Source organism: Bos indicus, chromosome 8, assembly GCF_029378745.1.
Source record: "Bos indicus isolate NIAB-ARS_2022 breed Sahiwal x Tharparkar chromosome 8, NIAB-ARS_B.indTharparkar_mat_pri_1.0, whole genome shotgun sequence".
Taxonomy (NCBI): domain Eukaryota; kingdom Metazoa; phylum Chordata; class Mammalia; order Artiodactyla; family Bovidae; genus Bos; species Bos indicus.
In genome coordinates this window covers 69,595,057-69,621,011 of record NC_091767.1, presented here as the reverse complement: position 1 = coordinate 69,621,011, position 25,955 = coordinate 69,595,057, and the positions used below count along the sequence as shown (strand labels likewise).

The window sequence follows — 25,955 nt, the reverse complement described above, 5'->3', positions numbered from 1 at the left end:
TCACTCCCACTGTCTGGGAAACCATGAGCAGGCAATGGAGAGACAGAAGCCGAGGGCAAGGCAATGGAGAAAGCTGAAAGGGGCGGGGTGGGGCGTGCAGCTGGCATAGGATGGATCTCAGAGCAGTGACCGAGGGGCCAGTGCTTATTCCTGGCAGGAGGCACAGCACAGGTGCTTAAGAGAGGCTCCTCGCAATGGCTGATTATATCCCATTCAGCAACTGTTTAGGGGAAAACTAGGAGCCAGGCACCAAAGGCAACTTCTGGGACCTACACCACAAAAACCGGTCTCATTTCCTTGCGGACATATTTCATATACAGTGCCCTTCCTACATCTCCTCAAGGGCTGAAAATCTGTTAAGGAAATAATCTAGAATAAGATAAAGAGGGCAAGTTACTGCCTGGGAGGAGGCACACAGGCCAGATCTGGTATCTGGTTTCTGGTTCGCCCTTGCCCCCTGCTTGTCCCCTTTCTGAAGTGACGTGGGTTTATCTACTCAGGAAGTTTGTAGGTTTGAATCCATGGTGGGAGGATCCAGCTAAGCTCACTGGATCAGCACTGAAGTTAACAGCACACCTGGGACAGATTTCTGAGACGGATGCTCTCCTGGGAGGCACTTCCTTTACCAACAATTAGGGCTCACCTCGTTTTTCTGTTTAAGGAGCATCTTCAAGATCTTCTCTGTGAAAAAGAAGAGATAAAAGCCCCCGAACACCACTGCAGACTTGGAGACGTAATAGTCTTCCATGGGGTTGAAACCGAAAGCCTGTGGACCCAGGAAAACAAAATGAGTTGAACTTCACTGGTCCCCTCTCCTCTCTTTCACCACCTCCTTGACTCCAAGAAAGGAAGAGACTGGGACAAGTCTTTTCATCTTTTTCCAGCAAAATCTAACCCTTGATGTTTTCCTCATGTCATGCCACTAGATCTGCTGGGTTCTCTCTAGCTGATTTTCTGACATCAGAAAAAAAGACATCAGATCGTCTTTCGAATTTTACTTTCAGGAAGAACAGCCTCGGACAAGGATGCAGAACTTTTAACAACAACCCTGTCTTTATTTCCTCCTGGTGCTTTGTAATAAGGGCAGACTCTGCCGGCAAATTCCGTATTTAAGGAGGAGACACTTGTGTTTATTTTTGTCATTATCTAGTCTCCCTGGATGACCTGCATGTAAACACACAGGGAGATGGCGTAATTAAACTTTCTAAAATGGGAAATCCTTTCCCTGATGGAACCTTAAGAATTGCAGCATCTTTCTGACCGCAGACCTCCCAGTGACCACAAAGCCAAGGGAGCAGACAGTATTACTGCATGTATCAATCTGGGGAAGTTTGTTTTGGGTTCTTGAAACTTCGCTTATTATGGTAGGAAAAAAAAAAAAATCCTTGGGAAAGCAGACAGGAGTAGAAGTTAGGAGAATACCATTCCCAGTGAAGCTCCTAACTTGTGTGCAGTGGCGGGGAACTTGAGAAAGTGTCTGCTGACCTGCTCCTCAGTTTTCTGATAGAAAACGGGCCTCAAGAGCAAACACCAGCCATCTCATGGATGGGCCCCAGATAAAAGTGGCCATCAGAACCAGGAACTCTGGGTTGCTTAAAAACTAAGTGTTTTTTTCTTTTCTGTTTTAAAGAGACAAAATGCAGTCTCTAACCCAGTGTAGTTTTCTAAGAGACATTAAAGGTCAAGTTCTAGAATAGAAATGACTCATTCAGGCCAACTTTCCAAGACAGTCAAACCATCTTAAGGGAAAGTGTAGTGGACAGAGGCAACTAACAGTTCTCCACTAAAAGAACCAGGACATGAGCTCTTGTGTAGGCCGGGTTCTGCATCTGTTAAACAGGTCAAACAGTCCTTGTTTCCTATACATCACAGAAGTGATCTGAGGATCAAGTCAAGAAACACAAAACCACAGCGTGGAAAATGAAGTGCTGCAAAGCGCAGGGCATCATCTTTCTGCTTCACCTCTGGCTGGTCCGGGCCTGTCAGACCACCCACAGGGAAGCACCTCATGCTTGCTTCCTGCATCAGCGGGTCTACAAGGAGACCACACAGCATCAGAAACTCCTTCTGGGCCCTGCTAAACCTTACAAACACAGTGCTCCTCCTCTGCCATGGAGGGTGTCCTGGTTAGCCCAGGTGAAGGGGCAATGGGGCCGTCAGCATGTGTGAGGCCAGACTGCTGGGTTCAGCTTACTTTCTGATACAAAGACAGAGGGTCTTTAGAAGTTTATGCCCTACTGAGGAGAACTATTCTTTTTCACTGAGACCTATTGATTCCGGTTTTAGAAATCCTTTGATTTCCAAAGCTCTAAACTGGGGGCCATTATGTGACCTAACTACACTATCTCTCTTCACCTGGTAGGTAGCGAGCACCAGGTGATTTATGAACATGAACTCATAGAACCCTCACGACCTCATCCTGAGGTCCAGCCTGTTATTTTTCCCCTTTTCTGCATGGGGAAACTGCAGCACAGAGGGGTTAGGTGACTTGCCCTAGTGCACAAGGGGAGCTGGGATCTGTACCAGCTCACAAACCTACTCCCTGCTCAAACTGCCTCTCCCTGTTCGTGTCTGTGTCCCGTCTTCACTTTCCAAAAGGAGAGATCTCCTCGCTACACCATCCGTGGAGATGGGGGGTGGTCCTCCCACTGCACCCCGCAGTCCCCCAGGAGGTGGCGTGCTCTCGAGAGGGCCCTGGCTCGTCATACCTCAGGGATGAGCTGGAAGAGGGCGTTGGAGTAGAGGGTTCCAATCGCCAGAGCTATGAAGTAGAGCAGGAGCCTCTTGTAAAAAGTCTTCTTCATGAAGGGCACAACGCTGGCCCCCAGGAGGGAGCAGAGGGAGATGACGGTCACGCAGAGGAGACCGTACCCCCAAACTGCCATGGAGAGGGGGAGCCAGGCCCACCCGGGACAGAGACGAGGGCCAATGCCCCAGGGTATGGCAGCCACCATTGAGGGAAGGCAGGTTGGGGGGAGGGAGTGGTCAGGAGGGGTTTGGTTGACAGATATTAACAAAGGAGACAAAGGAGAAGAATCAGAGAGAGACAAGCAGGGAGGGAGAGAGAAACAGAACATTTGTTAGTGATTCAAGTCTGATGAAATTTTCTTCAATCAAGTTCAGGAGAAATGGGGGAGGAGCTTGAGGTGGTCTTGGAACGCTGTTTCTCTCCTGCCCCTGCTGCCTGGTGGCCGAGTCCCACCTGCCTGCTGCTGTGCCTGGCAGGGCAGTTTCAGTCTTAGCCGAAGTGTCCCCAGGCCAGGCCAGAGGCTGCCTGGCAGACTTTGGACTCGAGGGCTGTCCGGGAGAGGAAACGAGAGCCCGGGAAGAGACCGTTGTGCTGCACATACACATGTTTGCACATCCAACCCACGCTGCAGGCACATGGACACTCCTCGCACCTGCTCAGCACTGCACAGGACACAACCAGGTCAGAAGTGCAGGACAGAAAGGATAAACAAACAAGGCCCGATGCCCGCAGAATTCACTCTCTCAACAGCCCGGGTTTTCTTGCCATTTTTTCCCTCTATGTTTTTTGTTTGTTTTTTCTTTTGGCTGCATAGCTTGTAGGATGTTAGTTCCCCAACAGGGGACTGAACCCAGGCCACAGCAGTGAAAGCCTGGAGCCCTAACCACTAGACAACCAGAGAACTCCCTCAGGTTTCGTTTGTTTCCATTTGCTTTGAGAGGGCTGCAGCATAGAGAACAGAGTTCCAAGATCGCCCTGCCAAAAAATATTTCCTCTTCCATTTCTCAGAGTCACACACTCCGGGCAGGACAAAGCCTCCCCTGTGAGGCCAGAGGTAGAGTATGCATCATTATTGTATTTCTATTCAACAGGCAACACAGCATTTCATTTCCGATCTTGAAAAAAAAAATTAATAAATTTAATTTCCAGAGCTGGAAAAAAAATAGCCCAAGATGAGGCCTGCCCTGAGAAGTGCTTGCTAGATTCATGTGCAATTCTGACATAGCATCGAGATGGTTCACCTTAAACCAAATTTCTTCTCTCATCATGAAGCAGGAACAGGTAAGGTAAGGCCGGCATCCCATAGAGTTTTTTTTTGGTCGCTAGTACAGCATATGCGATCTAGTTCCATGACCAGGAACTGAACCCAGGGCCCCTGCATTGGGAGCTCGGAGTCTTAGCCACTGGACCACCAGGGAAATCCCCATGATGTCTTCTGATTGGGAAAGGTGGGCAGCTGCCTATGGAAGGCAAAGCCAACATTCTCAAAGTGGAGGGGGGCACGTCACCCACCGCCCCACTGCACGTCCCTGCCCGAGTTGACAGGTGGGCAGACTGTCACCTTGGGCCTTTTTTTTTTTAAGCTCCTCAGTGTTTACAATTAAAGAACAAAATTAACGAATATTTCAAAACAGTCAAGTCGGGGCGCCAGGAAGTCACTCCTATCAGGAAGAAGTCAAGATGCAAGGTGTGAAGGGCTGCGGGTCACTTCACTTGTTTTTGTTTCCCAGTCTTGATTCTGTGTTTGGCTTTGTATCCTGCAGACTTTTTGTTTAGTCCTAAGTAGTGTCTCTTTTGCAACCCCATGGACTGCAGCCTACCAGGCTCCTCTGTCTATGGGATTTCCCAGGCAAGAATACTGGAGTGGCTTGCCATCGCCTCCTCCAGAGGATCTTCCTGACCCAGCAATCGAACCCGTGTCTTCTGCACTGGCAGGTGGATTCTTTACCACTGAGCCAGCAGGGAAGCCCACACTGTGTGGATTAGGGACTGCTTTAAAAAAAAAGGATCTTTTTAAGCCAGTTCTGCTTTTCAGTTGGTAACCTCTTTCCTTCCACCTCATTCCAGATGGATCATCTCTTGGTGGCCACATCTGAGTACTGCCAGGGCCTCTACTTAGATTGGCAGGGATCAGGAGGACCAAGGGTAGGGGCAGCCACCACCGACCACTTTCCTTTCAAGCCCTGCCAACTGGGCTTAGGAAAGGCACTGACTGGGGAAGGAGGCTGACAGATCCCCAGCATGGTGATGGTGTGGTGGTGGTGATGGGGGTGAGTGCTAACAGCCTTGCATCTGACAACCCCTGAAGAGGCCAGAGGCCGACCTGGGTGCCCCAGGAGTGACAGGAGGCCCTGGAGATTCAGAGGCAGAAGTCATTCGGGTCCCTTGACTAGAAGAAGACGTCAATGTTTCAGGTGGCGGCTGTCAGGGGCCTTGGAGCACAGGCTGGGGCAGGGACGCCCCGGGGAGAGAGGACGCGCACGCTTCTGTTCTACTGCACCTCTGGGATGAGCTGGAAGAGCGCGTTAGAGAGCAGCGTTCCAATGGACAAGGCGATGAAGTAAGTGAGCACACGGCTGAAAAACGCTCTCTCCGTGCAGGGCAGGACGAGGACTCCCAGGAGAGAGGCCAGGTTAATCAGTGAGACACTGAGAAAACCAAAGCCCCACACTGTGGAGGAACAAGAACAGACGAGGGCCGCCATTACTGCGGGTGGGGGTGCTCTTGCTGCTGGGGAGTGCGTGCAACTCCCCATTTTGAACCCAGCCACAACCAGGGCAGACAGAGTTTCGCCAGCCCATCAATAAATGCTTGCCGAGTGTCTCTTGCTGGGTGCTGTGAAGAAGCCTGAAAACATACACCAAAGTTGCTATCCAAAGTAGCTTACCTTTCAGATGGAGGGGCAGGTGAACCCATGAAAAGCTAAGGACCACAAGAGTTAAATAATGACGTGGGGCAGGACACAGGTGGCATGTGCCAGGTACCAAATGCTGGCAGCTCACACCAGCAGGACAGGATTGCAGGAGCTCGATCCAGGCCCAAGGGAGCCACGTGTATACACGTGAACCACAGTGGCTGGAGCAGAGGTCCAGGCAGAGGAGGAGGGTAGGTGGGTGAAGTGGGACTAGGGCAGACTGAGAAAGGCCTTAAATGCTAAACTCAAAAAATCAAGGCATTGGCCCCCTGGTAGTTTAATGAAAACCAAAAGGGAAAGTGGTCCAAAAGCCTCACACTGACCGCTCACCAGCCACACTGCCCAGCCTGGTGATGTGCTGGACTGGTCTCGTGAGCATGGGAGATATCAGTTTAGACATTACTTCTGTTCACCCCTCCTGACGATGCTAAGAGGAGGATAACCGGTTAATCATTCAGTGAGCTGCTCTATCTGATCACCCCGGCAGTCCCGGTGCTGACAAGCATGGACACCAGGCCCTGCCTCCCCATCCTGGCTCACCTTCCACCGAGCTGGGCCTCCCCTCTTCTGTCTGCTCATTCTCCTCATTCTCCTGGTTCTCGGAGGAGCAGGCCCTGGAGTCCAGCTGCTGGAGGATGGTGGGGCAGAACTCCTGGAACTCACGCTCCCCGATCTGCGACTGGTGGCTGAGGTTGTGGGCAGCAAAGAGTTCTCCAGAACTGAAGCACTGAAACCAAGAGGGAGGGGCAGAAAGCCTCTTAGGACCCAAGGTCACACCTTGCCCCTGAGGAGCTCTCCAAGATGAAGAATAGAAGATGGAACTGGCTAACTTTCATGGAATCTGCAGGCTAATTTCCAAGGATGAGAGCAAAGTAGTCCTTAAACATAAAACACTGATAAGTAATCTTAAGAGATCAGCCACCCAGACATGCCTTCCACACGCCCATCTATGAATGGCTACCCAGAAGTTCTGGAAACAACTGGATTCCAATTATTATGACCAGGGTGCGGCTGCTGGAAAACATGCCTCTGTGCATACCTGAATATGCAGTTTCTCCCAGATACCCAATCTGGCTCCACATCACAACAACCCCGGGAGCTGTTATAGTAAAATGCAGATTTCAGATGCTTCTCCAGAGCCACTGAGCACAGGTGTCTATGCTGTCTCCTGGGCCATGTGCAGTAATGTCTGCAGCCTGAAGAATATGCTGGCAGAGACTGGGGAAGGGAGGAGGAGTACCTGAAGATTCAGGGTCTGCCAGGGAGAGGCGTGGGCTGCCCAGTGGGCTTGGGCTCTCAGTTCCCTGGGAGGCATCAGGTAAGTGGTTCTCACATACCATTCCCCTGAAACACTGCCATTTCACTTCTAATTAGACACTCACACGTCAGTCTTTCACTGGTTTTACGTGGGTCTGTGTCTAATGAACCAACCCTCTGGGAGGGCTGATGAAGGAGGGTTTCCTGGGCCTACAAAGCTGGAGGCTAGACTTGGTGACCCCCAAAATCCTTGTGCTGCACCAGAAGGTCGCTGGGGTCAGGCTACATGAGCCCCCAATCCGGGGCAGGCTCCCCTCTGACTCAGAGGTGCACCACGCCCCCATGGTTCCACATCTATGCCACATGGTTCCCCACTTCTGGCTACTTGACCTCTCTGAACTCTGCTCTCCTTCAGGGTGAAGCTCCAGAACACCCCACCCACAAAGCTTCCTTGACCAGTTAGCCCATACTCACCCGCTCCTGTCATTTCTGAATCAGAAAATGACTCTCCAACCCACAGCCTCTTAACACTTCATCTAAGTATCAGCTAACTCTGTCTTTGGTTGGTTGAGCTCCCCATCTGAACAGTAAACTCCCTGAAGATGACTCATTTTTTCTGTCTTTTTCACAACACTCAGCACAGGGAACAGAGGAGATGTATAAAGACATTGCGGGGTGACTTATATTTGGCTGCCACACACGGCCTCAGACTCTGATTAGCCAAGATGACATGGAAGACAGAAGAGAGAATCAGAAGCCAAAATACCCGAGTCTTAATCCTGGTCCCTGCAGAACACACGGTGCGTCCCTTAGTATCCCAGTATATTGTTGTTGCTTACTCAGTCGTGTTCCACTCTTTGCAATCCCATGGACTGTACCCTGCCAGGCTCCTCTGTCCATGGGATTTCCCAGGCAAGAATACTGGAGTGGGTTGCCATTTCCTTCTCCAGGGGATTGTCCCAACCCAGGGATTGAACCTGCATCTCCTGCAATGGCAGGTGGATTCTTTACTGTCTAAGTCACCACAGAAGCCCATCTCACTGTATACAGGATATAATGAAGATCTGCCACCTGCACCTGGAGGTACTTTGAGGCTCACCCAGGATGATGGGCAAAGTTTTGCAAAAAGAGTTTTTTGCAAAAACTCTATTAGAAGCACAAGCTGACCCAGGAACCCCAGCCTAGCATCAGTTCCAGGAGTTCCCAGTACAGCTCTGTGGCAGGGTCTGGACAGCGGGCAGCCCCTACTGCATGGCTGTCCTGGGCTAAGGGCTTCAGTGCACCCATGGAGAAGGTTGTGAGGTGCAGCTGGAGTCTCAGACCAGCTGACCCAGACTGCAGGGCAAGAAGTGGCCCCTCTGCTCTGTCATCAAGGCTCACCTGGCCCCACCTAGACTGTGAACCTTGAAAGGGTAGAATCGGTGCTGGGCGGAGCTGAAGGCCTTACCGTCGAGAGGTTCCTCGGGCCCTGCACGGGCTGGGAGATATTGCCCCGGCCTACTCCCACGTCCAGGTGGTTGAGCAGGGCCTTCAGCTGCTGAAGGGTAAGGCTGTCACCCTCCCCGTAGCGATGCATGAGGTTTTGCAGAAAAGAGGCTGCACTGATGGTGGGCATCCCTGTGGACACAGCACGAGCCTCAGAAGCAGCCGTCCATATGCTGAGCAGGGTCAGCAGGAAGTAGCTGGGGAGGGCTGGGCGCAGCAGCTCCATGGTGACGGATGAGCCTGCAAGAGCGAAGAGCCAGGTGAGAGACCCACCCTTTCCTTCCATTGCAGACCCACAGGGCTCGCTCCAGACAGGAGGGTCTCTCCTCAGACTCTGGATCCAGTCAGTCCCAAAGATGATCCTTCATCCCTTCTCTAAGTCTCTGCCTAACTTTTGAGAACGATCCTTCTTTGTGACAGAAAATAAAAACAAATTCAACAGGTCTGACTAAATTCTTAAAAAGTAGGGACTTCCCCTGTGGTCCATGTGGCTAAGACTCCGGGCTTCCAGTCCAGGGGGCCCAGGTTCGATCCCTGGTCAGGAAACTAGGTTCCACACGTTACAACTTAAGAGTTTACATGCCGCAACTAAGAGTTTGCATGCTGCAACAAAGACTCTCCGGTACTATAACTAGGACACAGCACAGTCAAATCATTATATGTAGTTTTTTTAAAAAAGGGAAAGAAAAACTATGTGTGTTTTTTTTTTTAATTAACTTTTTTTTGGCTGTGCTGGGTCTTCCTTGCTACACATGGACTTTCTCTAGTTGCGGCAAGCAGAGGGCTACCTTCTAGCTGCAGTGCGTGGGCTCCTCATGAAGGTGGCTTCTCTTTGCAGAGCACAGGCTCGGGGGCGCAGGCTCAGTACTTGTGGTGCACAGGCTTAGTTTACCCACTGCATGTGGGATCCTCCCAGACCAGGGATGGAACCCAGGTCCCCTGCACTGGCAGGTGACCTCTGCTAGTGGACCACCAGGGAAGTCATGTGGTTATGGTTTTCTTTTAAAGTCTGTATCTTTTTAGAGACACGGAGATCATCATGGATTAAGTATCTTACCTGGGATTTGCTTCAAAATAACAAAGGAGGGAATATTTGCATTAGAGTACAGATGAGACAAGATTAGGCATGAGTTGACAACTAGGCATGAGTTGGAACTAAGTGATGGGAATTCATTATACTACTCTCTCTACTTTTGTATATGCTTGAAATTCTTCAAAGGAAAAATCTGAAAAATGAAAAGTACAACTAAAAGGTGGGGGGCAGTAGACTGGGGAAAATATACACCATCAAACACGCCAAAGAGTTATTTCTACACTACCTAAGTTAGGGAACCAATATGAAAACTACTAGTCTTAGAGTTCCCTGGTGGTCCAGTGGTTAAGAACCCTGCCAAGGCAGGGGACATGGGTTTTTGATCCCTGGTCGGGGAAGATTCCACATGCCTCAAGGCAACTAAGCTGGTGATTCACAACTACTGAAGCCCGCATGCCCTAGAGCCCACGCTCCGCAATAAGAGACGCCACCGCACCGCAACTAGAGAGTAATCTCCATTCGATCCCAACTACAGAAAGCCTGCAAGAAGACCAGTACAGCCAATTAAAAACAAAAACCAAAAAAACCCCAAAACTTGGTCTCCCTGGTTTAAGAATATAAATTTAAAAGATGGAGGGTGCTACTTTGCTACTTATTAAGATAGCAAAACACTTTAAATCAAATATTAGTGAGGTTAAACAACAACTTCCAGTGGCTATCTAAATGACTCTGGAAAAGTTATGATACTAAATGTATCTCAATCCTTTAATAATTCTACTTCTTCTAGAATTTACACTAACAGAAGCAATCCCAAAATAAAAAAGCCATTGGCAGAAAGATGTGTTGTGGTCAAGTGAATTATATTGATTTCACGCAACAGTATGCAGCGGTAAAAAGCAGAATCAGGAGTTTAACATTAAATAAAGAAGTGGAACAATTACATAAAAGTTAAGAACTGAGAAAGAACAGAGAAAAATGAAACCTTCTGGTAGCACAACTGACAACTTTTCTTTAGTTAATCATTTCCCTTAGGAGAGTTATAATTTAATTTGTGAAATAAATACCAGGAGGGGGAAGTGAGCCTCCTATTTAATCTGGGGCCCAGGAACCCGGGTGCTTCAGTCACTTCCACATCTCCCTGGGCACCCAGGGCTCTGGCACAGTGCCTGGTGTGGACAGAGGCACCAGAGCAGAGTGGGTAACGGCAGGGCAACTCTGCCATTTACCAGCTGTGTGATCTTGGGCAAGCTATTTAACTAGAGTCAACATTCTAGAATCACTGTGAGCAGTGATGTAGTGTACTATGGCCCTCAGGGTCAAAAGACTTGGCTTGAATTTTCATGCCGCTGATTCCCAGAAGTGACCTTGGCCAAGTTACGTAGTCTCTCTCCACACCTCAGTTTTCTCATCTGTAAAACTGGTACCCACATCATTGGACTATTGTGAAACCTAATGACATGAGCTTTGGCAAGCGACTAGACGCAAGAGAGCACTTGATAAAACAGGGCTCTGATGATTATATGACTAATCATTAGCAGGGTTCCCCCACTTTGATTCCCTCTCAGTCAGATACTAAGCTGCCAAAGGAAGCACTGTGGCTGGCTTTGCACCAGGCCTGCCACGCACACAGGACACAGGTTCCAAGTGCAAGCGCAGCTGGCACATTATAGGCTCTAGGTCCCACACACGAGGCACACAACCCAATCCGGGATGTAAACCATCACTCCAGTGAATATATACCAGTGAATGGGCTAGGCACCAGCCAAGAGGGCAGTTTATACAAGTGCTATTTTGGGACTAAAAGCTCTCAAGTCTCTACCAAGCACCAAAGTTAAATCATGGTTAGTTAGCAGAGTGGATCTTAAGTCTAAAACAGCTAAACCCCACTGTACAAAGAAGTCTGTTCTCTGCCAGACCATAGTGGAATTTGTCTAAGCATGTGCTGTGCAGTTAAAACGAAGTAGGGGAGGGCTTGCATGGGTTTAGGAAAGGGGAGGCAAATAACTGATGAGATAAGCTGCTAGAGGTCCCAGTACTTTACTGAAGCATCTGACATTCATCAATGTCTTTAAGAGAAGGTAGAACAATTATCTCTGCCTAACAAACGAGGGCTTCCCTGGTGGCTCAGTAGTAAAGAATTTGCCTGCTAATGTAGGAGACATGAGTTTGATCCCTGGGTTGGGAAGATTCCCTGGAGAAGGAAATGGAAACCCACTCCAGTACTCTTGCCTAAAGAATACCATGGACAGAGGAGCCTGGCAGGCTACAGTCCGTGGGGCTGCAAAGAGTTGGACTGACTCAGCGACTCAGCAACAACAGATGAAGTTTAGGGATTAGGGAGCATGACCCATGGCCAGTAAGTAGACCAGTGAAGCCAGAAACCAAATTTTCATGATCTGAAGTTGGGTCTAAGTGACACTAAAGTCAGGGCGCACTTAACCACTGTCCCTGCTGTGTGAAGATACACACATACACGCCCCAGGTCTCGTGGAGAAGCCACCAAAGCCTGTGTGTCCCTGAGCAGATCTACCCCAGTTTCTATCAGTCCCAGTAAGTACCCCAAACCCAGGCATAAGATGCCCTAAAGACTCGTGGAGGGAAACTGCCCAAGTGTGTCTCAGGGGACAGGCCATGTTACAAGTTTCAAAACAAGCAATGTACCACAGAGGAGGACATGGCAACCTACTCCAGGATCCTCGCCGGGAGAATCCCTTGGACAGAGGTGCCTGGTGGGCTACGCTCCATAGGGCTGCAAAGAGTTGGACATGACTGAAGTGACTTAGCATGCACGCACACAAGGGCTACAGATCATAATCTGAGCCATATCCTTTAGTACTGAAGCCCCCAGCAGATGGAAGAAGTTGACTAAATCATGACCAGACTTTAGCCACGCCATAAGTTGCTCCATCTTACACAATCTTGAGAGTTTACCTCAAGGAAATGGGAACAAACTGACCCTGGAATTGAAAATTAACTGCACTTAAAACAGTCAAGATGACACTGATCAGACCACCACATGAACAGTTCAAGGTGACTGTGCCCCTCTGTATGTAGCCACCCCTCCGTACCAGTGCATTCCTGAAATTTCCCCTTTAAAATCTCTTGCTCCCTGATCAGCAAACGGGGATTTGGTTCTTTGGAACAGGAGTCCAGCTTCTCCCCAAGACTGTTGGCTTCCCCAATAAAGTTATCTTTGCTTTTGGCTCCCCCACCCCCCCAAAAAACCAAGCAATCCAATTCATCTGCAGCAACTTCAGAATACTTAGAAACAACAGAGACACAGGACCTCCCTGGTGGTCCAGGGGCTAAGACTCCATGCTCCCAATATAGGGGTCTGGGGTTCAATCCCTGGTCAGGGAACTAGATCCCACATGCCTCAACAAAGATCGAAGACCCCATGTGCCACAACTAAGACCCAGCACAGCCAAATAAATAATTTTTTTTTTTTTTAAAGAAAGAAATAAGAGACATGCAAAAACACTTCAAGGGTGAGAGGCTCAAGATACTGTAATTGTACCTGGATGGGCATTCATGTCAAGGTAAGCATCTACTCAGCATCTGCTCTTTAAGGAACCCAGTAGACCCCCAACCACGGCAGCCAAGAGTGGGTGATGGCAGAGCCCTCCTGCCTGGCCCTCACGCCAGACATACCCTGCACCCCGCCCCAATCCACCTAAGAGTCAGAGGAGAATCTATAAACAACTGGAGGGTAGTAAGAAGTCTTGGTCCAGGGATCCTGGAGTCACTAAAGACACTTCAAACCTAAGTGACCCTGGCCCTTTGGCAGACATATGAGGGGAGCTTTCTGTTCCAATGGACACTGAAGTTATTCTAAGGGGAGGAGGGGGGAAACTTTATAAGTGATTCTTAGGAGGAAACAAAGAAGAGAGGAAGAAAATACATACACTCTTGGAGTGGCTGGATGGTGAGGCTGGGCAGGGGTCCTCGATGTGTGGCCTCAGCTGCAGGAGGAAGCTCAAGCCCGTTCTATTAAGGGCATGGAAATGGGCGGTCCCAGGTGGGCTGCTCCCCCCCACCCCGCCCTCCCCCCAGGGAGCTGAGCCAGCTGCCCCAGGGCCACCTTCCTTCCAGGAGGAGCAAGAAGAGCAAGTGGAGCCAGGCATTAAAAACAAGCTACACAGACAAAGGCTCGAGTATGCTGTTGGCTCAGAGGACCAGACTCCCCCACTGAACAGAAGCTGCAGTCGCTCCACCCCTTTGTTCACTTGGCTCAGGTTCAAAGAAGTAAATTACTTTAGTGCTTTAGGTCTGTCTTCAAGGCGCCAGACCTAACCCTCCCCCGAGGGGCAGGGGCGGGGGGGAATGAGAGTCAACAGGACACACTTGCTCTCGACCCTCCGTGGGAGCTCAGAAGTGCCTTCCCTCCTTGGAGGAGGCTCAGTCAGGATTTTACCTGCCCACGTCGTCCCTTCACGTGGCCCAGAAGCACCTCCTCCTGGATGCGGCACTCTGTCCTGCAGCATACGTCGCTGTTACATTTACCACGCCACACTTTCCCCATGTCCACTCCATCCCAGAGATGAGCAAACATTTACTTCTCCTTGTGTGGACAGAGTAGTGCCTTGCTGTGTTGCTTGGTCCAGGGGCTGGACATTGATGTGAGCAGAATGGGCAACAGAGACTGTTTTTCTTCCAATCCCGCTCCTCACCCCATTCTAGGACTGTGACCCGTCAGCCTAATAGGAATGTCTCCCCAGTGGACACTCCTCATAAAAGGCTAACTATTGAGGAATGAACAGATGCAGGTGGTCTGGGTGAGCCAAAAGGACATATCAGTTCAGTTCGGTCGCTCAGTCGTGTCCGACTCTTTGCCACCGCATGAATCGCAGCACGCCAGGCCTCCCTGTCCATCACCAACTCCCGGAGTTCACTCAGACTCACGTCCATTGAGTCAGCGATGCCATCCAGCCAGCTCATCCTCTGTCGTCCCCTTCTCCTCCTGCCCCCAATCCCTCCCAGCATCAGAGGCTTTTCCAGTGAGTCAACTCTTCGCATGAGGTGGCCAAAGTACTGGAGTTTCAGCTTTAGCATCATTCCTTCCAAAGAAATCCCAGGGCTGATCTCCTTCAGAATGGACTGGTTGGATCTCCTTGCAGTCCAAGGGACTCTCAAGAGTCTTCTCCAACACCACAGTTCAAAAGCATCAATTCTTCAGCGCTCAGCCTTCTTCACAGTCCAACTCTCACATCCATACATGACCACTGGAAAAACCATAGCCTTGACTAGATGGACCTTTGTTGGCAAAGTAATGTCTCTGCTTTTGAATATGCTATTTAGGTTGGTCATAACTTTCCTTCCAAGGATTTAGCAACTTTTAATTTCATGGCTGCAGTCACCATCTGCAGTGATTTTGGAGCCCCAAAAAATAAAGTCTGACACTGTTTCCACTGTTTCCCCATCTATTTCCCATGAAGTGATGGGACCGGATGCCATGATCTTTATTTTCTGAATGTTGAGTTTTAAGCCAACTTTTTCACTCTCCTCTTTCACCTTCATCAAGAGGCTTTTTAGTTCCTCTTCACTTTCTGCCATAAGGGTAGTGTCATCTGCATATCTGAGGTTACTGATATTTCTCCCAGCAATCTTGATTCCAGCTTGTGCTTCTTCCAGCCCAGCATTTCTCATGACGTACTCTGCATATAAGTTAAATAAGCAGGGTGACAATATACAGCCTTGACGTACTCCTTTACAACTGTATGTTTTATACACCTATACCTCAGGACAGGTGTATAAAAACCCCTGAAACCTGCAGACCAAAGACAAAGCTAGGCTTCAGGGTGGAGGTGGAGGTTCTGAGGACTCAGAAACCCTGGCGTTTGTCTTCCGAGTCACGGGTGCTAGTAACCAGGAGAATGCCAGCTTCAGCAACAGAAGGACCGCTGGGCTTAGCGGAAGGGGTCCAATATGCAGTGACCCCAAGTACCTCAAGTAAAAGGCAGAGACATCACTTTGCCAACAAAGGTCTGCCTAGTCAAAGCTATGGTTTTTCCAGTAGTCATGTCCTGATGTGAAAGTTGGACCATAAAGAAGGCTGAGTGCTGAAGAACTGACACTTTTGAACTGTGGTGCTGGAGAAGATTCTTGATCTCGTTGGACAGAAAGGAGATCAAACCAGTCAATCCTAAAGAAATCAACCTTGAAAATTCACTATAAGGACTGATGCTGAAGCTGTAATACTTTGGCCACCTGATAGGAAGTGCTAACTCATTTCCTGATGCTGGGAAAGACTGAGGGCAAGAGGAGAAGGGGGCGACAGAGGATGAGGTGGTTGGATGGCATCACTGACTCAATGGACATGAGTTTGAGCAAACTCCAGAAAATAATGAAGGACAGGGAAGCCTGGCATCCTGCAGTCCATGGGGTTGCAAAGAGTTGGACACGACTGAGCAGCTGAACAAGTATCTCACTGATCTCACTAGGTCAGTTTCCTTATTCTGGACAGAGGAAAGCAAATCCAGAGCTTTGTGTATTAGGAAAGCTAATGCATGTTGAAACACTATATAAAAATAAAGATTTCTGAATTAAGATGGGGAATTGAAATGGAGTCTTGATTTTTCCTTCCCCTGATTATTGAGTTAAAAAATAATAATAAAAAGCAAGCCTCCTTCCCTACCCCCCACCAAAGTTACCAAAAGCAAGCAAACAAGGCAAGAAGCATAATCTGATATAATAACTTCCAAAGCAGAGGCAAGGAAAGGAATGCAGGAAGCACCACTTGTGGCTCGTCTCCCGGCCCTGGCTGGGCCTGGAGGAAGCAGGAGGATTCTGACTAACCCTCCCCAGATGCAGAGACAGGCAACCTGCCGCCAAGTCTTCTTCCCCTTCCAGTGGGGAGTAGTGGGAAAAGGTGCTGGAAAACAAAGAAGCGGGTGACAGGGGAACAAGAACAATGGGCTGACTCCCCCTAAGGGAAGTAAGGGCTGCAAGGCCACAGGCTGAATTGGGGAAACTGTCCACCTGCAATGGGCCCTCTTCCTCCTTCAGCACGACGGAGCGCTTCCCCAGTAACCCAGGGTTGAACCCTGCCACTGGGCGCCACCAAAGTCCCAGAACAGAGGCCCAATCTGGCCACCTGTCTAACTCAGGCTCCACAGAGAACACTGCACAAATACTTGGCCCCTGGTACTGCTGTCATTGAGGAGGGGGACAAACTCGCTTCATTGTGGTGGGAAGAAAGTCACTACCTTATTTTAGAGCCAACAGAGCTGAAAAGCACTGGCATGAACACAATGAGAAGAGACAGCAGGCCAGAGATGTCAACAGAAAGGAGACTACCACTCCAGAGACAGCAATCCCTCACTATAGCCTCACTCTGAAATTACTCAACTAGAACACTCACACAATAAAACCAGGGCTCAAAGGTGGGAAGAAACAAAAGGAGATGCAGGCTTAGCAAAAAAAGACCAAGAAAACATCACTGATGAACTAATACACAGATGATAATGAACAGAGAACTAAATTCTGCCAGGAATTTCAAATGGAAATACTGACAAAAGGTTTGAGGTAAGCAAAGTGAATGTGGATGGAAAAGACAAATGAAAGCATGTAGTGATGACAGAACACCAGTGTTGGGATAACTGTTATTTCTGATGTGCCTGAAATAAAGAACCCAAGACTACAACTGAAGATAGGTTCAAAGATAAAAAGCCACAGGATTTCCCAGAAATGAGAGGAAAAACAGAATCTGATGATTGAAATAACACACAGTTCAGTTCAGTTCAGTCGCTCAGTCGTGTCCGACTCTTTGCCACCCCATGAATTGTAGCACACCAGGCCTCCCTGTCCATCACCAACTCCCGGAGTTCACTCAGACTCACGTCCATCGAGTCAGTGATGCCATCCAGCCATCTCATCCTCTGTCGTCCCCTTCTCCTCCTGCCCCCAATCCCTCCCAGCATCAGAGGCTTTTCCAATGAGTCAACTCTTCTCATGAGGTGGCCAAAGTCCTGGAGTTTCAGCTTTAGCATCATTCCCTCCAAAGAAATCCCAGGGCTGATCTCCTTCAGAATGGACTGGTTGGATCTCCTTGCAGTCCAAGGGACTCTCAAGAGTCTTCTCCAACACCACAGTTCAAAAGCATCAATTCTTCGGCACTCAGCCTTCTTCACAGTCCAACTCTCACATCCATACATGACCACAGGAAAAATCATAGCCTTGACTAGACGGAACCTTTGTTGGCAAAGTAATGTCTCTGCTTTTGAATATGCTATCTAGGTTGGTCATAAGTGTTCTTCCAAGGAGTAAGTGTCTTTTAATTTCATGGCTGCAGTCATCATCTGCAGTGATTTTGGAGCCCCAAAAAATAAAGTCTGACACTGTTTCCCCATCTATTTCCCATGAAGTGATGGGACCGGATGCCATGATCTTTGTTTTCTGAATGTTGAGCTTTAGCCAACTTTTTCACTCTCCTCTTTCACTTTCATCAAGAGGCTTTTTAGTTCCTCTTCACTTTCTGCCATAAGGGTGGTGTCATCTGCATATCTGAGGTTACTGATATTTCTCCCAGCAATCTTGATTCCAGCTTGTGCTTCTTCCAGCCCAGGGTTTCTCATGATGTACTCTGCATATAAGTTAAATAAGCAGGGTGACAATATACAGCCTTGACGTACTCCTTTTCCTATTTGGAACCAGTCTGTTGTTCCATGTCCAGTTCTAACTGTTGCTTCCTGACCTGCATACAGATTTCTCAAGAGGCAGGTCAGGTGGTCTGGTATTCCCATCTCTTTCAGAATTTTCCACAGTTTATTGTGATCCACACAGTCAAAGGCTTTGGCATAGTCAATGAAGCAGAAATAGATGTTTTTCTGGAACTCTCTTGCTTTTTCCATGATCCAGCGGATGTTGGCAATTTGATCTCTGGTTCCTCTGCCTTTTCTAAAACCAGCTAACACACAGTACTTCACAAAAATTTTACACAGAAGGTTCAACACTGGGACTTTGCCCAGCTAAGTTACTGAACTTAAAGAAGCTTTTTTACCAGGCCACCAGAAGAAACTTCCTCCTACCCCAAGTATTTTCTTCCAAAAATTGTGAGATATACTAAAACTTAAGGGGCAGAAAATTCAGACTGCTCTCATCTTCCCCGTAGTGACATTTAGTATCAGAAGTATAACAAAGTTTATATAATTCTTAGAGAAAGAAAATACAAACCAATGAATATTATTCCCAGCTGTGACGTCCAGCATCTTACAAATTTGGTAAAAACAACAAACAGAAATTGTCAAGTATGAAATAAGTCAGAGATTCCAGTCCCCTTTCTGGGGTGGGGAGTGGGGGAATGACATGATAATGAAATGCTGCTAAATGTTGCTGCTAAACAATGACAAAAAGAAAAATTTTATTGGAGAAGCAAAAATGAAGGGCTCCAGGAATACAAAATAATAATAGGTAAGCTTTAAAATCCTTCAAATGAGAATTAAGAACTATGGGGATTACAGTTACAGGACAGAATCTAAATGTTATAATCATGGACAATTTAATAATAGAATTAACACAATTAAAAGATGGAAAGGAGATGGGAAAAAATGTGAAAATGCTGATGCCCTCATTTTTCATAGCAGAGTCAATAAATACTGTCTAAAATGGAAATAAGTAACTATAGATATGGCTCACTTTTTTTTTTTTTTAAGCCTTTTTTGGGTTCTTTTAGCTAGTCATCTCTTTTGTGAAAGACACATTTCTTCACAGCTTAAACTAGTACAGCCACTATGGAGAACAATGTGGAGATTCCTTAAAAAACTGGAAAGAGAACTTCCTTATGACCCAGCAATCCCACTGCTGGGCATACACACCGAGGAAACCAGAACTGAAAGAGACACATGCACCCCAATGTTCATCGCAGCACTGTTTATAACAGCCAGGACATGGAAGCAACCTAGATGTCCATCAGCAGATGAATGGATAAGAAAGCTGTGGTACATATACACAATGGAGTATTACTCAGCCATTAAAAAGAATACATTTGAATCAGTTCTAATGAGGTGGGTGAAACTGGAGCCTATTATACAGAGTGAAGTAAGCCAGAAAGAAAAACACCAATACAGTATACTAACGCATATATATGGAATTTATAAAGATGGTAACGATAACCCTGTATGCGAGACAGCAAAAGAGACACTGATGTTTAGAACAGTCTTTTGGACTCTGTGGGAGAGGGAAAGGGTGGGATGATTTGGGAGAATGGCACTGAAACATGTATAATATCATATAAGAAACGAATCGCCAGTCCAGGTTCGATGCCAGATACAGGATGCTTGGGGCTGGTGGACTGGGATGACCCAGAGGGATGGTACGGGGAGGGAGGTGGGAGGAGGGTTCAGGATAGGGAACACGTGTACACCTGTGGTGGATTCATGTTGATGTATGGCAAAACCAATATTGTAAAATAAACAAATAAACATTCACAATAAAAAAGAACACCTTCGGTAATTCGGATGCATGTTGGTCAGTAACCCACTCTTTGAGAAGCATTAAGATGGTTGGATATTCCTCCTACATGATAAACAGCTGTAAAATAATAATAATAATTCCTTTAAATTTACTACAGTTTCTTTTTCTTCAGTTACATTCAAGAAAGTTTTAATACTCTTTTTATAGGAGTATTTAAAAAAATTTATTGGAGTATCGTTGACTTATAATGTGTTGGTTTCAGGTGTACAGCAAAGTGAATCAGTTGTATCAGTTACACATTATATATAAAGAATGGATATTCTTTTTCAGATCCTTTTCCCATACAGCTTATTACAAAATACTGAGTAGAGCTCCCTGTGCTATACAGTAGGTACTTATTAGTTATGTTTTATATATAGCAGTGCATATATGTTTACCCCAGTCTCCTAACTTGTCAGTCCCCCTGTGTCACAGGAGCATTTATGTCTATTTCTCTATATCCATTTATCTGTAAGCATGCCTGGAAGACTGTCTGGAATAATGTTCACCTAATATTAGTGATGACTATTTCTGAGTGGTGGGATTTGGAGTATTTGGGTTTTTCCCCTCACTTTTTAAAATGCATCACTGATGTGTCCCAGTGTGTTGTGTAGGTACAACAATACAAGAAAACATGCGTAATTATTTTTATAATCAAGGAGTTGGATCAAATTTTCTAAGTATGGCACAAAACCTAGAACCTGTAAAATTAATAATTTGACTACAAAAACTGCTCAGTGTTCTACAAATAATGAGTGTTCTCCCAGTACTCATGGTCAGGCTAATAATGATACAGTCCTCTGTGTCTGTCTCAACAGACTTCATGAGAAAACCAACAGTCTCACAGCATGGTGCTCAAGACCCCCTACAGGGTCTCTGGAGTTATGAGAAAAACTACCCAGCCTGTGGTCCTTCCCACCCACCAAAAGAACTTCGTTCAGGAAGCCACTCCCCTCGCGGACAAGCCAAAACCCCCTCTGAAATACAGTGCAAATATCACAGCCTGAAGCCAGTCCCTGGCCTTGCCCAAGAGGCCCAGGGTTCAACAGGCCCATTCTTCTCCAGCCTTCCCTGGCCCTCCCACGTAACCGCTCTCCTATATCCCTAAAAGGACGTGCTCTCTGCTTCCAGCTCACACTCCCAGAACCTTAGCCTCAGGCTGTGGCTCAGCCAGAGGCCACCCAGTGTGGGGGATTTCCAGAGACAGTACAAGAGAGCCGGCAGGGTGGAGGCAGGGCAGGGGGTACCTAGAATCAGTGGCCACTTACTGTCCCCATGAAACCTCACAGTGCTGGGAGAGGCAGGATGAGAAAAGTTAGAAGAAAAAAAAAAAAGTGGTGACCCAGAAGCAGAGAACAAAATTAGAACCAGCAGCCTGCCGCGCATCGACCAATATTTACTGAGCCCCCACTGTGTCAGCGCCTGTGGGGGGAGGTTGGGTAGGGCAGAGACCAGCATCGGGGCCCTGGGCAGCCAGCACAGGCGGCTGGGACGGCTGATTTAACCACACGCTGAGTCCTGAGGGCTGGACCAGCAGAGGAGAACTGACCATCTGCCAGGCTCCCCGCCTCGTCCCAGCAGAGCCTGGGCTTGATGGAGCAAGGAAGCCTTCCAAAACCAACAAAATGAGTCAGGCAGCCGGGTAAGGAGGAGCCTGCAGGAGCCCCACCCACACCCCCACCTCTCTTCTCATCATTCATCCATCAACATTTCCCAGACACTCCATTGCAAAATTCTGACCTGTTGTCCTCTAAGTCTACTCCTGTTTGTCAGACCACGGGGGCCAGCATGAGGCTTAGGAAACAGTGTGCTCACAACCACCGCTTACATCACCCACTTGAAGCAGAACTTCCCAACTTATTACTCAGGGTCAAATGCATAAGTAAAATGCATGTGCCAGGGGCTAGATCATCAGACAGCATGAGGAGTGGGGCAGGGATGGGTTCAAATTTGGGGCCTGCCACTGACCTACCATGTGCCCCCAGCATGATTAGGCTATGAAATGCCCAGCCTCTCAGGGGCACTCTGATGGATGAGAGAGAGCTTAAAGCTCATAACACAGCATGGACTTAGGTCTCTTCCTTCTGCTCCTTGTCCTCCAAGCTCTCAGGCCAATCCCTTCACCTAGACTTGAACCTATCGAGTCTCAGATTACCTCTTCTTCCAGGAATCCTTCTTGGACCACTCTCTGAGAACTCATCTCCAACTACTATGAACTGCTAATGATCTGGTCTCTTAGGGAGCCTTCCCAACAGAGTTTTGTTCCAGGAAGGCAAGGGTGTCCTCCCCTTATGCTTGACTAGTGCTGGCCACACAAGAGGGGAGAAGTAGAAAATTTCAGCTAGAAGATGCCAAGTCCAGCCTCCCACCTAACTAATATCTGCTTGCATCACTCTTACAGCTTGATGAACATAGAACTTAGTGCCTCCTTTCAAACATTCTAACCCCTCCCCCACCCCTACCGCCTTGGGGCCTTCATAGATTATCTGAAGTCAAATGTCCAGACCATTTATTCCTCCAGACTAAACAATTCCCATTCCTTCAATATGATTTATATTCATTGAACAAAAGGCTAGCTACACCTGCGACTTGAAAAAACTCATTCCAACAGTTCATTCACTCAACAAATATTCATTGCCTACAGATTTCATACCAAGAATAATGTTGGAGAATGCCTGGTACCTGCCCTCACAGAGCTGCAAAGCAAACAATTCAACAACCAACTTACAATAACAGTGATGACGAGGGTTGTGTACTGATTGGGGTTCAATTAGACAATTTAAGCAGAAAGAGATTTTGTATAACATATTAAAAAGGCCCAGAGAATCATGGGCAGAGTGGAAGAAACAGACTGGACTGAACTTCCAGGAACTAGTCCCAAAATCACAGAGTGGAGTCAGCCCTCCAAGGAGCTGCTGCCCTGACCTGCCATCATCAGGAAGCTAATGGCACAAGGAAGCTACCATAATCCATACCAGCACATGGACGTCCCAGGTCTGTCATGAGGAAGAGGATATCCACATATTCAAGACTAGATCCAATGTGGCTCATTGGCAGAATGCAAGTCACACTGGGAATTCCAGTGAAAAGATGTCTGTGGAAAGTGTTGTTTTTTCTCTACATTTGGTAGCTTAGACCATAATTTATTATCCAAAGTAATGTACACAATAGTGAAAGGTGGTGCTGTCAGTAAACACACCAGGACCAGGGCTGTGTCAGCGTGGATTCCTGGGGAACAAGCCAATCCACACCATCCACCACAGGTCATGAGGAGGAGCAAAGGAAGCTTGAAGAACAGAGCAGGACGGTCAAATCCAGCATCCGGGGTCAGGGGAGGCCTCCAGAAAGAGACACTATTTTTGCTGACACCTACAGGACATGTTCTCAAGGCAAGAATGCTGAAGCAGTTTGCCATTCCTTTTTCCAGTGGACCACTTTTTGTCATGAGTTTAAGCAAGCTCCGGGAGATGGTGACGGACAGGGAAATCTGGTGTGCTACAGTCCATGGGGTCACAAAGAGTCGGACACAACTGAGTGACTGAACAACAAAAGGATGTGTAAAAGTGGGCCAGGAGAAAAGTGATGGGGTGGGGATGGGGCGGGATATTCTAGGAAGATGTAGCATTCTTTGGAATGCTTCGGCCAAGATGCAGCATCTAAGAACTTAAAGAGCACGGAGTGGCCAGGGCGTACATAAGAGGATGTGGTAGGGGCCAGGACAGGGAAGGGCCTGTAGGCCATGTTAAGGTGGCTGAACCCATCTGGAGGGCAGTGGTGATCATCTTCAGCTAAGGTGCCAGCAGATCTGTGTTTTTATTATTCTGGTCAGGCTGCAGTATGGAGAATAGACCAGAGGTGGGCAAGAAGAAAGCTAGGACCCCAGGAAGGAGAACACAGTATCCAGTCTGGTCTAAAGAGCAAGACTTTGTTCTCCCAACTTCAACCCTGCCTGGGGTGCTTCCCTGCCTCATGGGGCTGCTGGCTTGGCAGTTTTCCATTAGACACCTGAACTGTTGTTGTTCAGTCGCTAAATCGTGTCTGACTCTGTGACCCCATGGACTGTAGCCCACCAGGCTCCTCTGTCCATGGGATTTCCCAGGCAAGAATACTGTCATGGGTTGCCATTTCCATCTTCCTGACCCAGGGATCAAACCCACATCTCCTGCATTGGCTCTCTACCACTGAGCCACCAGGAAAGGGAAGCCTATAAAGACCCAAAAAGGCTTCACTTTAGCAGTTACCAGGAGAGAAACAAGTCTCATCACTGTCCTGCTAACCAAAAGTGCAAGTAAGTTTGAAAACAATCCTCCCCAAACCCACCCTACATCATTTCCTCAATCAGGCTAAGATTTCAACTCTCTTGCTGTAGCAAGAGGGCCATTTATAAAGGCCAACTCCAACTCCTGGGCAGCAACACTCTGTGGGCAGAATGTGCCAAGGGCCTCTCACAAGAAGTCTCCTACGTTCCCTTCTTCCCAAAATGGGTAAGAGGAGTGCTCTGAGCCCTCTGGGCAGTGAGGTGGGCTCTTCCCAGACAGTGAGCCTTTACAGGACCTGTGGCTGCAGCAGGCGGAGGTTTCAGGGCTGGGTTTCCCTGGTGCAAGGAACCTTTCTCTACTAGAAGCCGGGCCCCAGGTCAGCTCCACTACTCAGCCTGCACAAAGACTCTGTCCTGCAGCCAGCCCACCCTTCCTCTGTCCCTCACGTCCTTGCTGTTTGTTGTTCAGTTGCTAAGTCTCTTCCGACTCTGTGAGCCCAGGGACTGTGGCAGGCCAGGCTCCTCTGTCCTCCACTCTCTCTCGGAGTTTGCTCAAATTCATGTCCATTGAGTCAAGTGATGCTATCTAACTATCTCATCCTCTGCTGCCCCTTCTCCTTTTGCCTTCAATCTTTCTCAGCATTCCTGGGCTTCCCTGGTGGCTCAGATGGTAAAGAATCTGCCTGCAAAGTGGGAGATGTGGGTTTGAACCTTGGGTTGGGGAGATTTCCCTGGAGAAGGAAATGGCAACCCCCTCCAGTGTTCTTGACTGGAGAATACTATGGACAGAGAAGCCTAGCGGGCTACAACCCATGGGTTGCAAGGAGTCAGACAAAACTGAGCGACTAACATTTTCCAGCATCAGGGTCTCTTCTGATGAGTTGGCTCTTCACATCATGTCCTGCTACACCACTGTCTCCCCCTACCTGCATCCTTAAGCTAGGGGCAAGTCCCCTCGCTCCTCCTCAGAAGCTCTATGACTGTCTCTACAGCTGAGATGCTGAACTGGGCGTGATAATTTCTCCAGGAAACTAGTTCTCAGAGCATGGTTCCGCAACCAGCAGGCAATACCATCACTTGGGAACCTATTGAAAGTATAAATTTTCTCCTCCCCTACCCTTCAGACAATTTTTTTCTTTTTTTGGAAGAAAAAATTCTTAGCACCACCCAAATCTGCTGAATCAGAAACTCTAGGTGGAGCCCAGCAATCTGTGTTTTAGGAAGCTCTCTAGGGGACGACAATGTAAAGGTCTGAGGATCTCTACTCTCAGAGGAAGGTCATCAGGTTGCCAGCTTTCTTCCCCAAAGTGGGCGTCATGAGCACATGCCCAGGGCCCCAGCAGAAAGGCACAGGCTACATCTTGGGTCTGAGATCTCTCAGTGACCGTAAACATTTACCAGCATGAGTCACAAATGAGCCCTACTCTCTGGGGAAAGAGGGTAATTGGGAAAAAGAGGGGAAAGGTCCATATTTCTAAATCAGAGAGAGAAAGGTGATGAGACAGGGGGAAGATTGAGTAATGACATTCCTGAATCATATTCCTCCACTTTCCCGCCCACTTCCCAAACTTCCACATGGCTCATTCCCTGGTCCAAGGACACTGGCCATCCCCATGAGATTACTGAGCTGAGAGGCCTTCTCTCATCCTTTGCCTCCCCAGTGTGGACCCCTCTTCTTGGGATTCAGAGGAGAAACCATTGCACCAGTCTCACTGGTCACTAACACCTGCTCCATCCCATCCCCTCCAATGATCATATCACTCTCCTGCTAAAATACTTACCTTTCATCACTCCCCCTAACCAACAGCAA

The 25,955-nt window shown here is 48.1% G+C and overlaps 1 protein-coding gene across 2 annotated transcripts in view; it reads right to left on the bottom strand.

Moving 5' to 3' along the window:
- SLC39A14 (solute carrier family 39 member 14) overlaps nt 1-25,955 on the bottom strand; it is a 51,482-nt gene that overhangs the window by 7,795 nt on the left and 17,732 nt on the right. Inside the window, exons 2-5 of one of the 2 annotated variants that reach the window (XM_019966308.2) lie at nt 8,368-8,645; nt 6,204-6,390; nt 5,250-5,419; nt 644-766 (exon numbers count right to left, since the gene is read on the bottom strand). In XM_019966308.2, the coding sequence (XP_019821867.2) occupies nt 644-766; nt 5,250-5,419; nt 6,204-6,390; nt 8,368-8,631 (744 nt within the window). In that variant the 5' untranslated portion in view covers nt 8,632-8,645. Of the gene's footprint in view, nt 1-643; nt 767-2,708; nt 2,879-5,249; nt 5,420-6,203; nt 6,391-8,367; nt 8,646-25,955 lie in introns of both variants that reach the window. The other variant, XM_019966307.2, reaches the window with a different exon arrangement.